At 41.2% G+C, this 16,928-nt stretch overlaps 2 protein-coding genes across 2 annotated transcripts in view; one reads left to right on the plus strand and one right to left on the minus strand.

Moving 5' to 3' along the window:
- nup85 (nucleoporin 85) overlaps positions 1 to 7,385 on the plus strand; it is a 9,157-nt gene extending 1,772 nt beyond the window's left edge. Inside the window, exons 7-19 of the mRNA XM_032538423.1 lie at positions 22 to 143; positions 235 to 369; positions 657 to 779; positions 945 to 1,076; positions 1,199 to 1,305; positions 1,898 to 1,981; positions 2,391 to 2,456; positions 3,435 to 3,586; positions 3,703 to 3,820; positions 4,160 to 4,260; positions 4,797 to 4,948; positions 6,180 to 6,281; positions 7,183 to 7,385. Coding sequence (XP_032394314.1) covers positions 22 to 143; positions 235 to 369; positions 657 to 779; positions 945 to 1,076; positions 1,199 to 1,305; positions 1,898 to 1,981; positions 2,391 to 2,456; positions 3,435 to 3,586; positions 3,703 to 3,820; positions 4,160 to 4,260; positions 4,797 to 4,948; positions 6,180 to 6,281; positions 7,183 to 7,281 — 1,493 coding nt within the window. The 3' untranslated portion in view covers positions 7,282 to 7,385. The remainder of the gene's footprint in view (positions 1 to 21; positions 144 to 234; positions 370 to 656; positions 780 to 944; positions 1,077 to 1,198; positions 1,306 to 1,897; positions 1,982 to 2,390; positions 2,457 to 3,434; positions 3,587 to 3,702; positions 3,821 to 4,159; positions 4,261 to 4,796; positions 4,949 to 6,179; positions 6,282 to 7,182) is intronic.
- A 2,675-nt stretch (positions 7,386 to 10,060) lies between these two features.
- Positions 10,061 to 16,928, minus strand: gga3b (golgi associated, gamma adaptin ear containing, ARF binding protein 3b; the record flags this gene model as incomplete). Its single annotated transcript, XM_032538417.1, is given in 17 exon segments — positions 10,061 to 10,428; positions 10,549 to 10,659; positions 10,894 to 11,063; positions 11,201 to 11,487; positions 11,729 to 11,868; positions 12,274 to 12,356; positions 12,744 to 12,992; positions 13,103 to 13,228; positions 13,333 to 13,414; positions 13,960 to 14,097; positions 14,300 to 14,380; positions 15,412 to 15,515; positions 15,598 to 15,721; positions 15,810 to 15,908; positions 15,988 to 16,063; positions 16,145 to 16,229; positions 16,764 to 16,928. Coding segments are annotated over 17 exon segments (2,106 nt in total). The 3' UTR covers positions 10,061 to 10,317.

Here is a 16,928-nt window from a genome sequence, read left to right on the forward strand (position 1 = left end):
TGTGTGTGTGTGTCTTTTCAGCGGGTCCCCTGTTGCTCCACCTCCTAGACTGGGTACGGTTACACAAGGGTGATGTGGATGAGAAGGCCAGAGAAGTGTTGCAAAGCGAGAGCCCTGCTGAGCACCACGACTACTGGGATGTGGTAAGTGCAACACACACAGGTTACTGTATGTCTTTGAAACTATTTAAGGTATGTGGTTTATTCTTGCATGTTTTGTGTCTGGACTGTGCAGGTGGTGAGTTATGTGCTGCAGGGCAGGTTTGAAGAAGCCAGACAGATGCTGGTGAAGCAGGCCATCCTACAGCCTGCTGCCAGCAACATGTACAAGCTGATGGACACACTTCTCAGCAAGATGCCCTTCTACAATGTAAAATCATCTTTCAGTGGTTAATCTCATTGTGTAGCTTTAGGTCGCCTTGGTAATATGATATTTGCATGATATTGTATATTGTTGACAGCCAGAAGGTGTTTCCTCAGAAGTTGTTCAAACTTCCTGACACACAAGTTCCTGACTGGCACTCCTCCCTTGCTCCTCAGATATCATACAAACATACTGTTTATGTTCATAATATGCATTTCAAATTGAATATACATCCACTCATAAACCAACCAATGGAGGCTTTCACCTTTTGAACTTTCTATGACAATCCTCAGCCTGGTGGCACCCAGACGCTGACAGAGTTTGATGTGAAGTGGAGACACTGGCATGAGGAGGTGGACCGCTGCCTGCAGGACAACTCGTTTGCCAGTAACCAACATCTGGAAATCATCTGCAAGGTCAGTGGCCTCAGAAGCCCTAGCTGCTGTCCATCCACTCTACAGAATGTGCCAAATATATCAAATTAAAAACATACTGTAGATTCATTGAGATGTCTAGTTTAAGACATTTCATTAGTCACATTATTCCGACACCTTTTCCCACCCCTTTTCATCTAATTTTAGATCCTAGTTGGGGATGAAGACACTTTGCTGGAGCACAAGGAGTTACTGAGCACCTGGTACCACTTCCTGGTCACTAGACTGCTCTTCTGCCACCCCACAGTTAAACCTATTGAGTTACACTACTATGCACAGGTAAACTACACTAACTGCTGCTGAATACCACTCAGAATTCATGTACACTGCAACTAATTTCCTGTGATTGTGTGTGTGTGTGTGTGTGTGTGTGTGTGTGTGTGTGTGTGTGTGTGTTGCAGTCTTGCATGACAATGTTTCTCGACTTAAGGAGCGTCCCAGAGCCCCTGGACAGCATCTTACTAGCTGCCTTTGAGTTTGACATCCATCAGGTCATCAAGGACTGCAGGTAACATGCAGAATTACATTAATCTATAAATGCATATATACAGTACTAGGGATGCACCAAATCCAGATTTTTGGTGTTTGGCCAAATACCAAATCCACTGGATAAGATTCTGCAGAATACCGACTCCTACTCTCATCCTTAGTCCATTAACACAGTAAACACATTAATGAAATAAGCAACGTCCGTTTTTTCCGTACCTGCAGTTGAAGCATTTTGACTGAAGATTCCTTCATGCAAAACTCGTATTCTTTCAGATGTTTCAATATTTTAAAAGAGAATTCCGGCCAATTTTTACTTTAATCTTGATCGCTATAAACGTGCCAGTACTGTTGATAGGGAAAAAAACGACCCGTATCAGTGCTGGCAAACTTGAGTTGCAGCAGCTACGTCTATGAGCATTCACTGAAATTAATTTTTAATTTGGTGGAATAAAATTCTAAGGTTTGGGAGAAATCGAACCCCGTTAAAAAGCCCAATATTCAGCCAAATCCTGGATTTGACGCATCCCTATACAGTACATACAAGCCACATGCGTGTTTATACTTCCAGTCTATAAACTCTTTCCTAATTTCTCCACCGTGTGTCTCTTCAGCATTGCTCTCAACAACTGGTGGTTTGTGGCCCATTTGACAGATCTGTTGGATCATTGCAAACTCCTCCAGTCTCACAATCTACAGTAAGGACCCGTTTATACATGTTTAATCTGGAGATAACAAGTTTACACACTTTATTCATCTAACATCTACTGTGTGTGTGTGTGTGTGTGTGTGTGTGTGTGTGTGTGGTATGTGGGTGTGGGTGCTGTGTGTGGTGTGTGGGTGTGGTGTGTTTTGTTGGTTTGTGTGTGTGTTGGTGTGTGTGTGTGTGTGTGTGTGTGTGTGTGTGTGTGTGTGTGTGTGTGTGTGTGTGTGTGTGTGTGTGTGTGTGTGTGTGTGTGTGTGTGTGTGTGTGTGTGTGTGTGTGTGTGTGTGTGTGTGTGTGTGTGTGTGTGTGTGTGTGTGTGTGTGTGTGTGTGGTGTGGTGTGTGTGGGTGTGTGTGTGTGTGTGGGTGTGGCGCGCGTGTGTGCGCGTGTGTGTGTGTGTAGCTTTGGCTCCAACTTGAGAGAGTTTCTGCTGTTAGAATATGCTTCTGGTCTCTTCACTCATCACAGGTATGATTATCTAAGAATGCTAATTATTCGTATTGTTTGGGGATCCTGTTAATAAATGTATTTAATTGCTGTGTTCATTTGAAGGTTACATTTACACAAAGTATTTAAACACGTGCCTTTGGATCTGCAAATTATTACATTTTTCTTATTTATGTTTTTATGATTACTCTATTACTCTGTAATTTACGCTGCTTATTAAAGGGATGATATAAGGATTATTTATGTTAGTTTACACTGTTCCTTAAGATCTCGTAATAGGGTATGTAACATTGGTTGGGCTGAAAATGGCCCTGGTGCTATTCTGTGGGCCCTAATGCTACCCTGAGAATATGCCCTGGAAGAAACAAGAGCTTTTCTCCCAAATAGGGTATACACATGAATATTTAGATAAAGTCCACAGACACGCACACACACCACGTCTCACACACACACACACACACACATACACACTGCACAGACATTTTATACATTGTTTGTCTGCTATGTCATGACTAAATTTACTTCTCAGACTTTTTTATGCAAGAAATCAACTATGAAGAGCTCAAATATTTGCTGTTTTACAACATTTCAGGAGCACTGCACACTTTACACGCACCACTGATCTCAATGGTGTATGTACATTTTGGGGTGTGACAAAGGTACAGATTAGAGCCAAATAAGGTACAGCCACCGAGTTGACGTCAACTATGAGCTTTGTTGAGATTTGCCCGTTTTCAGCAGCAGTTTCAAATTGTGAGGCTTGCATAGGAAGGAGTTTTCAATGGGACTTTGAGGTTCCATGTAGGCCTATTTTACCCATTGCACTGTCGTAATCCAACTATGACAAGGTAAACTCTGTTTTGCATTTTATCACCCTTTTAAGTCAGTGCCCTAGAAGGTGTCTGCTCAGTTTAAACACCAGACAGCTATTTCACGATATTTTAATTTGCCTCTAGAAATGTCTCATCTTATAGGATCTTTTTGTTTGTGTGTGTTTAGTCTGTGGCAGTTGGCCGTGGACTATTTTGACAACTGCCCAGAATTTGGCCATGTCTACCTGGAGCTGCAGATTGAGCGTGTACCTTTAGACACGGAGCGCAAAGCCCTCAAGGTGCTCAGGATCTGCGAGCAGAGGCAAATGTCAGAACAAGGTATCACATTCTTTCTCTTGTATCCACCTGTTGTAGACAATCACAGACATTAATCTAGTCCTGTGTTTTCCCAATGCAGTAGGGACTTAAACCCTCAATTTGTTTTCCTCATCCAGTGCGTAGTATCTGTAAGATCATGGCCATGCGGGCCCTGAGGAACAACAGACTGGGCTCCGCTCTCTCCTGGAGCATCAGGGCCAAAGATGCAGCCTTTGCCACACTCATTTCAGAGAGGTTAGTTCAGCACACTTATTATTAAAGATGTTTCCCAACACTGTCTGTGGCTGTTAGAACCCACACAATAAAAAACGTCTTTCTTATTATGTGTAGTTATGTATTTGTTTTGCTACCGTGGAAGAAACCCCCTCCCACACATTTTTAGTTGAACACACCTAAAGACAACAAAAAACAAAATCACTTTTTATGTCTGTCAGATCTGTCCATTTGATATATTGTGTTCTGGTGAGGCCTTTTACACAAAAGAGCAAAAGAAGCTTGAATAATTACAAGTTGTTTGTGAGGTTTGTTTAGGTCTCAGATAAATAAAAAAAATAAAGCCTGTGTTTGTGACAGGTTTCTACAGGATTACTGTGCCAGAGGGACCTTCTCTGATTTGGACCTGATAGACAACTTGGGTCCAGCAATGCTGCTCAGCGACAGGCTCACTTTCCTTGGTATGAACAAGGAATACACACACACACACACGCTCACGCTAACACACACGCACTGCAACAGTTGTAGCACTGCTAAACTTGTGACTCAAAAGAAAAATTGACACATCAAATGAGGGGACATTCAGTCAAGGCCGATTTTCTTCTGGACAGTTGTCCTTATAGTCTCTTTTAGGCAGTCACATGAGACTCAGACACAGAGACACGTGTGCACTGAGATATAAATACTGCTTAAATGTGACAGCGTGATATAGAAGAATATCAGTGAAAAAGATGAACCATTGATAAAAAACCTTCTTAAGGTAGAAGTACAGCACATTTAAAGAATGGCTTTTCTTGAAAGGAGGAGCAAAGACAAAAAACAAAAAAATGTTTTAATAAAAAGTTAGTTTTAAATAAGAGTGAACAATTCATGCATATGAAAGGTAACTCCATACAAATTGCACTTTTATACTGTATGCTAAAAATCTACTATATGTGAGCATTCAATTGGTTGACAGTGTTGTATTCTAAAAACTTTGCTCTCTTTTCATTCCTAGTGAAGTACCGTGAGTTCCACAAGCTGTACGAAGAGAAGCGCTTCAGTGAGGCGGCCAAGCTGCTCCTCTCCCTCATTACGGCCAAGATCGCTCCCCAAAGCTTCTGGATGACTCTGCTGACCGACGCCCTGCCGCTGCTGGAGCAGAAAGAGGTCAGTCACAGTGCGCACTCTGCACTATACTGTGGACAACATTCATGCTTCAGTAAAGATACATAATCATGCTACATTAAAAGATCAAATTGACATTAATGTTTCCTGCAGGTACAACAAAACTCTTTTATCTTTAAGTTACATTGCTTGATTTGTTTGCATTTTCTTCAGACAAATTTATTGTGAAAAGGCTGCCTTTCTCCCTTTTCACTGGCCTATGTTCCCAAAATTAACAATGTTTAGTGTCGGCTTAATCCTTAATCTTTAATTTCAGTGTAATGTTGTAGTTAATTTGCTACTTTATCATTTGACATAAGCCTGTTAGGTTTATGGGTTTATAGTATTTTGGGGGATCAGTTTGTGCCCTTAGTTTGGGTCTGTTTTTTTTGTTTTGTTTTTTAGTTATTTAATAAATACACAAGTTTTGCACTTTAAAAGCCTCTTCTTCAGCCTTCAATCTTGACATTGATCAATTATATTAATTGATATGTCACTTTAATCTTCCTCTTTCCTCATCAATTCATCAAATGTTCTAAAACATAAAAAAAATATTACAATGTCCGAGAGCTTTAGGTGACGTCTTGTTTTGTCTGACATCAATTTACTTTTAACCAGCAAATATTTGCATTTCAGAAGTTGGAAAACCAAATTTAAAAAAACAGATTTAATGACTTCTGTATATATCAGAATATTTGCAAGTTTTTTTGTATGGATCAATACTAATCAATATTTTTGACAGCCATTTATTGAAGTGTGTAAGAGAGACAATAGGTCCACATCAAGTTAAAGTAGTTGGTATTAGACTGAATACACATTTATAGTGTACTCACATTTTAGTTGCATAATTGATTCAGCCGCCATTGTAAATAAGAACCTGCCTACATGTAAAATTAAAATATATAAAATAGCTGATTTACAGCAGATTCACCCATTTACCAGTTTGTTTTAGCATATTGCTGTCTGCAAATTGTCTCTTTACTTTAGTGCATGTCTGTGACTGGATAACAAGCGTGTCTGACCATGCATTTCCAATTACTAGTCTCAAGACTAAATCTTAGATTGGATCATGCTTTTCTTTTGCATTCTTGTGTCGAAATTAATTTAATAAAAGTATACTTATGTTTGATATGGGGACACCAAAAGAATGAAGAAAAGGAAATTCAATGGTCAAAAAAAAGTTGTTCGGGGGACTGTTTTAACTAAAAGGGGGCTTTGTTTGTCAAATTTATAGGTGATCTTCTCCGCAGACCAAACCCATGAGCTGATGTTCTGTTTGGAGGAGCTCACTTCCTCACTGAACACCACAGCTCCCGGCACAGACAGGACCATGCAGGTACGCGTCTCCTCCTGTCGGTGCTGTTCATTGTTAGCATTAGAGATTTGCTGTTAGTTGCAGTAGGTGCAATATTCTGTTCCCCAGTTTAATTTGGGATAGTGTTGTTAGTTTGTTGCTACTGTCTGAATGAAGGTATGTGAAAACAGGCAAGTCTTTTACACTTGTAGAGAACAATTAAACCCAGATGCAACACTCGGCTTGTAATACACAGGGGCCTATCTTGCACCTGGCACGGCGCAAAGCCACATGCAAGTGTCTGTGCTATTTTAAGACCATCCAGCGCCTACATTGTTTAAATTGCAAATACACCTGCGCCCATGGGCGTGCTGGTCTTACACGGAGGTGTGTTCAGGTGAATTCTTGGTGTATATTGCTAATTGAAGGAAAATTACCGTGCCATTTACCAACAAAAACTTGGTTTAAAGACAATAACTCAGAATTTCATTGTCATTGTAACAGCACGAGTAAAATGTGTCTAGGCTTATGCATAGCGTGCGCACACTATGCTTGTTACACACACACACCGGGAAGCCCAGCAGCACACCAACATGCAAAAGAATACAAATAAAAATATTATAGTGCAAATGCGCCAAGGTACAAATGCGCCTGGTTTCTAAAGGGAATGGGAGTTAACTTATAAATGAATGAAGACTCTTAGAACAACCCTATTGAACCATGTGTCCAGCGCACAGACCCTTTTTTCTGCTGTCAAACTAGCAAAAGTGGATTAGGACACGCCCTAAACGTACCTGCGCCGTGCGCTTAGATCGTTAAAACAGGGCCCCGAGGCTCAAACTCTGTTTTGCATTTCTTCTACAGCTGCAATGAAAGTATTTACCTTAATGTTCAAGACACACAATCCTTTACACTTCTTATACGATTGCATTTGTCATTTCAGGATGAAGACATAGAGCAGACCAAAGTGGAGCTCCTGAGACTTGCTCTGGCCAGGAATCTGGCTATGGCTATAGTCAAAGAGGGAACTGTGGAAGCATGAATGATGAAAGAAAAAAAAAGCTCTTGCTTTGCATTTTTGTATTGTATATAAAGTTCAAGTAATCAAAATGTGCTCTTTGATAATAAAACACTTTTCATGATGTACTGTACATTGTTGTAAAATCTGACTTTTTAGTAAGTTAAATAATCTCAGAACATCAGACATCCATTGAAAGAAATATTTTTATTTTTGATGTAGTGAACAATGGGCACATCATACAGTATGTACAGACCTAACACTCTACTAACATCTACACGTCACTTGTTCACGTAACTTGTCATACAACAACCAATAGGTACATTACACACTATGTACATTAAACACACACTTCTTCTGTACATCCCAAATGCCTATTGAGGACTACCAGAGAAGGGACTCTAGGGAGGTTTGGGTGGACTGATTTAGGAAACTTCAATCACAGCACAGTTCCACTCTTTCCCACTGCTGAACACACAAGTTATCTGCCTGGTGACATTCCCCTTTTTTTGAGCTTACAAATTTAGAACTTTCAGTTCACATTTCCCAGGTTCAGTGATGCACTGAAATACTATTAACAGAACAGAAATGAATAAATATGACAAAAATACTCTCAATACTGACACTGATAGAAGAGTTAACATCTTTTAAATTCAAAATAAAAAAATGGATACCCACTGCTAAAATCATGACTGAAATGCAGACAATTGCCTTTCATTCATTTAAAAAAAAAATCAACAAATAAAAACTCACTGGACTCAGACTTACGTCATAACGCCATATTTGTAGTTAAAGAATCAACCATTGTAAGTGCAGTTGGTTGCCTTTACAGCACAAAATTAAATATTGTTGGTCCACTAAAACAGGGCTAAATTAACTTGTATAATAGATAACCATGTCAAAAGTCTTGATGGCTGAAAAGATCAGTACATTCCTTTTTACTTAACGAATGAATGTTTCAGTTTTACCTCCATCTGAAGACATCTACTACATGCCGTTTTAAAATTCCTGGATATATTCAAGTATATTTTTCTGTGGGCTAAGGAAGTGCTAATCCAGAGGAATAAATAAAAGCTTTTGTATCTGTAACGGTTGTATCTTAGGCTCTGTTCTAACAAAAGTAAGTTTGTTGTGCTGCAATCCACCACATCAGTCAAGTCTGAGCTCTTCTGCATTGGTTATTTATAGTACATTCAAATCTGTTTTATTCATCTTGGGGAAAATCCATTAAAATACTATGTTAGTTTCATCGACTTGTAAACACCACATCTGTCTGGCGTTTTTCCACTGCTGGTAACAGCTTGACTCGCCTCTACTCAACTCGACGCATTCTGCGTCCGTTTTCCATTGCTTAAATGAGTAACGCCTCAGCGTGGCTGGTCACCATAGCTACGCGTGATGATGTAATTTTCAACTCGACTCACAGCAGCACGTCGGCTACTCGCCACAGCCAGAAGAAATGTTTTGTTCAGACGTCAATATGACGGTTGTTCGCCGACACAAAAGGGTAAGTTAAGTTTCCTCGTAACGTCAGCTAACATTTGCATGTGTTAGGAGTGGAGTCGCAGCGTCCGCCTAACCCGGCCCACCTGCTTCTCGTCATAGTTGTCAGATTTATCTATCATATAATCAAGCACATAATAAAACTAAAGGGAGACTTGGCATACAGCCCGATCCGGTTGGGGAGAGTTCTAGCCTGACCAGGCTCCTCTCTTTACCCTGTCTCTCTGGTTATGCTTTGATAAGCTTATAGTTAGGGCATAGAATTGAATATTGTTAGGGAGTAGGAGTTGCAGCGTCGCCTAACGGTCCACCTGCTTCTCTTCATAGTTGTCAGATTTATCTATCATATAATCAAGCATATAATAAAACTAAAGGGAGACTTGGCATACAGCCCGATCCGGTTTAGGTAATAGTTTTAGACAGCTGGGGACATCCTTTGATACATTGAGCTCCTCTCTCCTCTATCTTCCTATCTTTTCATTTATGTGCAGCCTGTCCAGAAATGCGTGTTACTAACCTAGCTCTGGGGAGTAATTCCCGGAGTTCTTATGTTCTTTTTTCCCCAGCATGTTCCCTCGGATCAGGGATGCTCCAAAACCATGGTAGCAGCTGTCGCCATGGTCCCGCTACACTTCTGCGGTGCCAGGTTCATCTGCTACCTCGGCGGTGCCCAGCTACGTCCTGCGTGTCCTTGTAATGCCGCACAGTGCCCTGCTATGCCATGAACTACTACAAAGAACTGCTTCAAACTATTTTTTTTTTCTATTTTTGTTATTTCCACTAACCCCAACCGGCCCGTCAGACGCCGCTTACCAAGAGCCTGGTCTGTCCGAGGTTTCTGCCTAAAAGAGTTTTTCCTTGCCACTGTCGCACTGTTTCTGCTCTGGAGGAAACTACTAGAACTGTTGGGTCCTTGAAATTCTAAGTGTGTGGTCTAGACCTACTCTATCTGTTAAGTGTCTGGAGATAATCTTGTTATGAATTGATACTATAAATAAAATTGAATTGAAAATTGAATTGAATTAGGGCCCCCGGTCAGTATTTACTATACGCTAGCGTTATATAAAGTCCATGAACTTTAGCAACCACGATTACACACCAACATGTATGCTGTGTACCGTTTGTGTTTCAGAGCATTCACGCTTTGCAAAATCGCCGCCGCAGACCGTCTGGTGGGCGATGTCCGACTGGTGAGATCTCTGGTTCTGTCCCAGGGACTTTTTTTTCGTAATGGAAAACCAAAAAAGGCGGGTAGAGTCGAGGCGAATCGAGTAGATACCATGCAGTGGAAAACCGCCATTACTTACCAGTTATTTGCAGAAAAGTATACAAGCACTATGTAAATACAACTTTTGTGTCTGCTGTTAGCGTCTCACTGCCTGCAACAACAATGGCCAAATTAACAACTGCATGGAATGTGAAGCTGCAAGGTAGAGTGCAGCTGAATTTCCTCACCTTCCCCTTCTTTCTCTCTGGGGTAAATGTAAATGTGCACACACCCCTTCATGGAGTACAAAGCAGCCTGTCCCCGCTAAGTGGCAGCAGGCCTGCACACTTCTATAGATGACCCCATGTCTCTGGTGGAGGAAACTGGTTGACCTCTCCAACCTCATTACACAGACGCTCTCCTAGTGTGAAAGACAGCTTGTAGCGCAGACGCACCTTCTCCTGTAAAGACGCACATACAAGGAATTTTTAGCATCATCAGCATTGTCATCAAAGTTGTGTGGCTCCAAAAGTCAGAGTGGTTTGTGTATTTATGTCCTTAAGTGTTATTGTGTCACCTACCTTTGTTGGGTTGGCCAGCAACATGATCTGGTTAATGGAGGCTGGAGGTAGGATAGGGTTAAATGGTGCCAGTTCTGCTCCAGATGGTGGCTGCAGCTTCACCTTCATTGACTGATGGAGGATAAAGGCAAGAGTCAGCACTTTATTTTTTATACCTTTTATTAAAGGATAATTTTCAATTTTTTTCTTTGTGTTTCCATGGACAGTGTTTGTGGCAGAGGAATAGCAACACAAAAAGTAAAATTTGCACACAAAAGAATGTACCTCGGAAAGATTTGGCTAACTTACTGCTGAAGCCACATATTAGCTGTAGCTTAACATAAATGAACTGATACATGTCTCTACCTTGGGCACAGCCGCTTGCAGTACCACATTGTGAACAAGCAAGGGTGCTGTATTGAGCATGGACACCACCATCACCAAAACGTCAGGCCTGCCGGGGGGGCAGTCAGATGCAAAGTTGAGAAGCATGCGAACACCGTCCTTATCATAGGCCGTCACAGGCAGCACTTTACCTGGGGACAGACAGGGCACAGCCAATCAGGAACAGGCAGACATGAGCTATTCAAAGAGTTTATATCAAGCTTTCTATTTTTAAATAATTTGTCCATTAACCAGACGAGCCCATCATCCCTTCCCCTCATGTCCTTACTCGGTCTGATGGCCTCCAGAGGGACGTGCACATTGCTCAGGGAGATGTCTGTGGCTCTGGCCGGGCTGCCCTGAAGGGGAGGATGGCAGGGGGATAGAGAGCGGAACAGCGGGCTGCCCGGGGCTGAGCCCAGGCTCTGGGCCTTGGCATGGGACAGAGCAGGAGAGCCGGACATCGTACCCTGGAGAAAAGAAGGTGAAAAAGGAGAACCCTGCCCATGCATGAGGGAAGGTGCTGCTGCAGGCATCCCAAAGTTGCTTCCTTTGGCCGTCATCTTAATGGACAAACTGAAAATCACATTTAATAGATTGTTACGAGACCTTAAAGTACTGTAGACTGGTCAAATAAGAGCACCAAAATTACTAAAGTAAACTTTGTGCACAAAATAAACCTGTCAAAATGTCTACAAACAATGGCGTAATAACACAATTCTGTGTAAATTGCTGTGTTTGCTATAATTCAAATTGTTAGAATGCACTGATTTTCCAATTTCCAGTGGAGAGAAAAACCTTTCAGATGATTGTGTACCTCTTGGGATCTGAAAAGTCCATCATGGCCAGGTCCTGCAGGTTCTGTAGACTGTGTGTGGCAGCAGCTGGTTCAGCTGAAGGCCCGGCAGGACCGGAACAAGCTACACTGCAAAACATATCCACACCTGAAGCTGGAGCCTGCAGAGGAGATCAGATCATTTACCCTCTCCTGTTAGGGCTGCTCGATTATAGAAAAAAATCATAATCACGATTATTTTGGTCAATATTGAAATCACGATAATTTAACACAATTACTTATGGACTTTTGGAAAGATTTAGCAATTGTTAAAAAGTTAAATCAACAGTTAAAACACCAAGAATTGTGAAATTTCCCTTAATTAAATCAGAACACAAGAAAAAAGAGTTTACTTGCAAAACGTAATGTGCAAAATAATTGGTTTTCTCGATTAATCTGTTTTTGTGATCATTAGGAGCCAAAATCGTAATTGCGATTAAGATAAAGATTAATTGCACAGCCCTGTCACATAATATCCATGACTAACAAGCTGCGGTCTGGTGTAAGTTGCTCACAAACCATTTTACCTGCAAAGAAGTCCATTGGTTGGACAATTCGTTCAACTTGGGTTTTGATTGGCTGCTCAGAGAGGTAGGGGGACCGTTCAGTCCTGAAAGAAGATACATGCAATTGCATCGTCATTCGGCATCGGCATTTGCATCTTTAATGCAGTTATTTATTATGTGACTTCAAGGAAACTTCTAGTTTAGCTTAGCCTAAAGACTGGAAATCAGGGAAAAAGAAATTATCTCATGTCAACCTATTATGTCTTGTTTGTTTAAGGCAAACAATAAAAGTGTAAAAACGACAATTCGCCATTTTTTCCCCCTGTGGGCTGGAAGCAGGTCCAATATTAACAGATGAGATATTACATGTTTTTAGTCAGCTTTAAAAGTGCTGGTCGGCCAGTTTTGTTAGAGAGCCTAGAAGCCAAGCGTTTTTCCCAAAATGACGAATTGCTCCTTTAACTCAATAAGTCACAATAAGGATATATTACCTAGAGACAGCAGCTCATCGTCAAGGAGAAAGAGTGCAGTGGAGGCCTTGTCGTGGGGGGGGTGACTCGGGCTGTTGCTCTGACTGCCATGGGAGCCGGCCGGGCGTTTGGGAGGAGGAGGCAGAACAGGGATGGGGGAAGCCGTAGGATTGGTGGAAACAAGATTTGAGGACTGAAAAAGAGGGGCAGCAGGTTGAGGAGGGCTCGGAGTATCGAGGCCAGCGAGGTCGATCAGCGTATCTGTGGTCTCTGTGGAGTGAAGATTGATTACAGCAGCTGAATGTGTTACATAACACCAGGATATCTGGAGCATTAACAACATGGTTTTATGTAAAACCTAATTATGAAATGTTTCCTACCACTCTCCCCGTGACCGGCTGTGGAGCGAGGCTCCTCGCTGTCCCCGTTGATGGGCTGCCCCTCAACTATCTTCTTGTAAGAGTTAATGACTCTGGAGAGGTCATCGCTGGCCTGCAGGATCTCACCTGAGGAGTCAGGGGTTCCAGATTACACACAAGGAAATAATTAAAATGTCAAGGCGGATCTTCTTCAGATAGAGACCAAAATACCAAATAACAAACGAGCAAACCTAAACTGGTGTCATTGTCTTCTGTCTCAGTAGCCATTTTGAAAGCTGAACGCCTCAGCTTGTCACACCGCTCGTAGAGTTCCTGGGAGGAAAAACAAAGGAAGTGCTGTGACAATTGTAATTTCCTCTTGTGGAATAATAAAGTTTACATTATTATTATTAGTAGTATTATTGGTATTATTATTATTAACCAGCTGGTGTTGTTGGAATTTCCTTAGTTTGTGAAGTCAGTTTATTGACTTAAACACAAGGAAAACATATAAAATAACTTTAGTTAGTAATAATTGTTTATCACTCTGACTGCCTTTGATTGCATTATTGCAAGATTATTGTTGCCCACATGTGCATGACGTCAGAGCAAGTCGGGATCGAGTTGGACACAAATCTAACCAGCATGCACTGGGCAGTGATCGCCAGCAATCGCTCATCTCAAACAAGCCTATTATTAGATTAGAACTAGAACTACATCAAAATGGCATGTACAAGAGGGTGTTTTCAAATATTCCCCAATCTGTTAAATTCCTTCCCGCTATGAGAGGGAAATATTCCAGTTTCTTCCTTGCAGGTAAGGTTTACAGTTTACAATCTAATTTGTGTGAGTGTGTATATTAGTGCACGGACACACACCTTTATGATATCCTTGTCTGAGTCAGTGGAGCTGTCTTTATTGTAGTGGGACAGCATCTCCGTCAGCAGCTTGACATTGATGTTCACCTCTTCCAGTGTGTGTATACGCTTTGTAACCTTATGCACTCTCGCCTCATCCTGACAAAAACAACAAGACACAATGTGCGTGTGCTACATGTTGAAAATATGAAAATATTAAAATATTATAGTAGTATCACCTTGGGTGAAACAGCTGCTGAGTCAAAACTATTTTAGTTTAATAAGTTAATTTCATGTGGCTTCAATAATAGGAAGCAGTGTGAGACTGTGATACTAAGTTAGCAATCCATAGAGATCTTACCTCTTTCACCATGTTTTTGATTAATCTGTTGGCTTCCTGGAGATCCTCTGGATTTTTACTCCGGAGAAGCTCAGCAAGCAGCTAAAGACCCAGACACAGACAAACACAGACACACACAGACACACACAGACACACACAGACACACACAGTGCGGAGGAAAAGCAGACAGAAGTCTGAAAAAGTGATGATGTCCTTTCTTGGGAATTCACTTAATCAAGAACCAAACATGAATTATTAATTACGCCACGAAATATGTTTTCTTTCCTTATTTTCCCGAGTTCCTTCACATGTAAAACAACCTGTTTGAATCACACTACACACATTTGAACACTACACAAGAGGGAGCAGTCAATCTGGTGCTTCTTGTTTCATAGTGCTTTGTTGTATTAGTTTGAGTCTTGTATTGTTTTGTCTGTTGAGTTCTGAGTTTTGCGTTTTAAAGCACGAGTTTGTGAGTTGTGTGTTTTGTATTGTCTCTATTTTTGTTAAAGGTGCCCTGCCACACAAAACCGTTTTTCTTGCATTTTTTGAAATATGTTATGTCCATATGTATGTGTTTGTGTTATGTTGTGAATGTGAAAATTAACTGCTACCTTCTCTGTCAGCTCTAGCCACTGAAAAGAAATAAGCAGAGAAATCAGGCCAATTACAAAAGCAGGTCAGTCTGACGCCATGTTGCCTGAGCTCATTACTATTCATGAGCTCACCCAGTTGCGCTGGGTAAAGGACAGCTGTTAGCCAATCAGAGTCAAGCAGCTTAGATTGTTGAATATTAATGAGAACTGACACATATTGAGCTGAGTATTCCTGCAGGCTTTCTATACCATGCTAATATAGCTTGAAACAAGGTAACCAAGGCATTTTTCCACAGAAAATTTTACAGAGTCCATGGTAGAACTTCAGACATTACCAAAAAGTAAGGAAATACGTGTTGCAGGGCACCTTTAAGTTTTATGTATTTTAAAGAGCCATCTAATGATAGGCATTGCAAATTAGTTTAGGCTGTAAATGCTGGGGTATGTGGCATTGGTTAATGATACATACGTTGTCCCTAAACAAATAAACATTAAAATAAATAAACAGATGTACATAGTTTTCCTTAAATCTCTCACCTTGCCCATGTCCTCGTTGTCAAACACCGGATGTTTCGGCCGTGTCGGAGGAGAGGGAATCAGAGTCTTGTCCAGCGGTAACTCTGGGTCATGCGTCACAAGGCCTGGTAAGGAAAGTGACGATAATAAGATATATTTTTTCACATGCATTATGGTAATCATGCCATCTGACTGATCTCAACACACCCTGTCTTCTCAGCGTCTGGTAGGCTTCACTGATCTTGGTTTCATTTGGAAAAGCCACCGTCCAGCTGTACAGCATCTCTACGATCTTCAGCTTCACTTTCTCAGGTGCACTGTCACCCATGTACTGGAAACAAGAGGTGATTAAAAAGAGCCTGGATGGTAGGACAATAAAGCCAGCATACTTTTCATATAAACCAATTGAGACTGCTTACCTTTGGAGACACAACTTTAATCAGCTCATTCAAAAATCTGTATTTTCCAACTTCATTATGAAACCTTCTCCCGCAGTTCTTCATACATGCCTCCAATACCTGTACATAAAACCGTTAAAATTAAGCCATGTTGAGAAAGAAATGGTGCTTCTTAACATTTAGGTGAATTATTTCTTACTGTCAGGGCCTGAAGAGCTTCCCATTCTTGTGGTGAGTGGATTTTATGGACGAGCAGAGTCACAGCTATTTGAGGACTGCAAGAAGAAATTCCAGATGAGAAACTTTTTCTTGTTGGTGATTACAAGAAATGGTTTGCAAATATATCGCAGACATACCCTTCCAGTTCCTTGTTGATTTGATCACAGAAGCCTATGATGTACTCCCAGTCCTCCTGTCTGTTTGTTGGATGGGTGGCTTTATCTGGTAGAGAAAGACATTTAGGCCTACACTAACTTACAGTAACTGGTGTGTTTGACGAGTATTATGTACATCTGAATCAATGCACACATCACATCCTAGTGAAAATATGGCTTCTGGTGGGTCTGGTGATCAACATAACAATGCAGCAATTGTTGTCCTTCTTCCTCTTTGTAATTGCTGATGTAATGTTCAAGGCATTAGCAGTGCTACTCATTCATCATTCAGACAAATAGTTTTCTGTCCAACAGCTGGAACTATACTGAGGACCAACTATCTGTAGAGCTTATCTGAACAATCCCTGCACACACTGAACGGTTACTGGTAAACGTGACCCAGACAGTGTTTATTTAAAGCTCTCCACCCATTCTGCTAATGATGCAGACAGTTGACTGTAAACCAGGACCCTCTATTAGCTTCCTTCAGCTACTGTACTAACGAATTTACTGCCCTGCCCCTGTCAATGAACTGCCCCAGTCAATGTATTTAGCTAATTACACACATTATTTAATTCATAAAATGGGATTAAACACTCACTGAGCCAAGATTCAAGCGACTCCCCTTCCTGGTACGCCATAGCACTAAAAACATCGCGTGACGTCACCAGCGTGTGCGCGAGAGTCCAAAATTATTGCTCGGATTTCTTGTGTGAAAAAGACAAAACAGCATCTACTATAGTCTGTAATCTAGTATTCCCCCCCC

This window comes from Etheostoma spectabile, chromosome 15 (assembly GCF_008692095.1).
Source record: "Etheostoma spectabile isolate EspeVRDwgs_2016 chromosome 15, UIUC_Espe_1.0, whole genome shotgun sequence".
Lineage (NCBI taxonomy): Eukaryota > Metazoa > Chordata > Actinopteri > Perciformes > Percidae > Etheostoma > Etheostoma spectabile.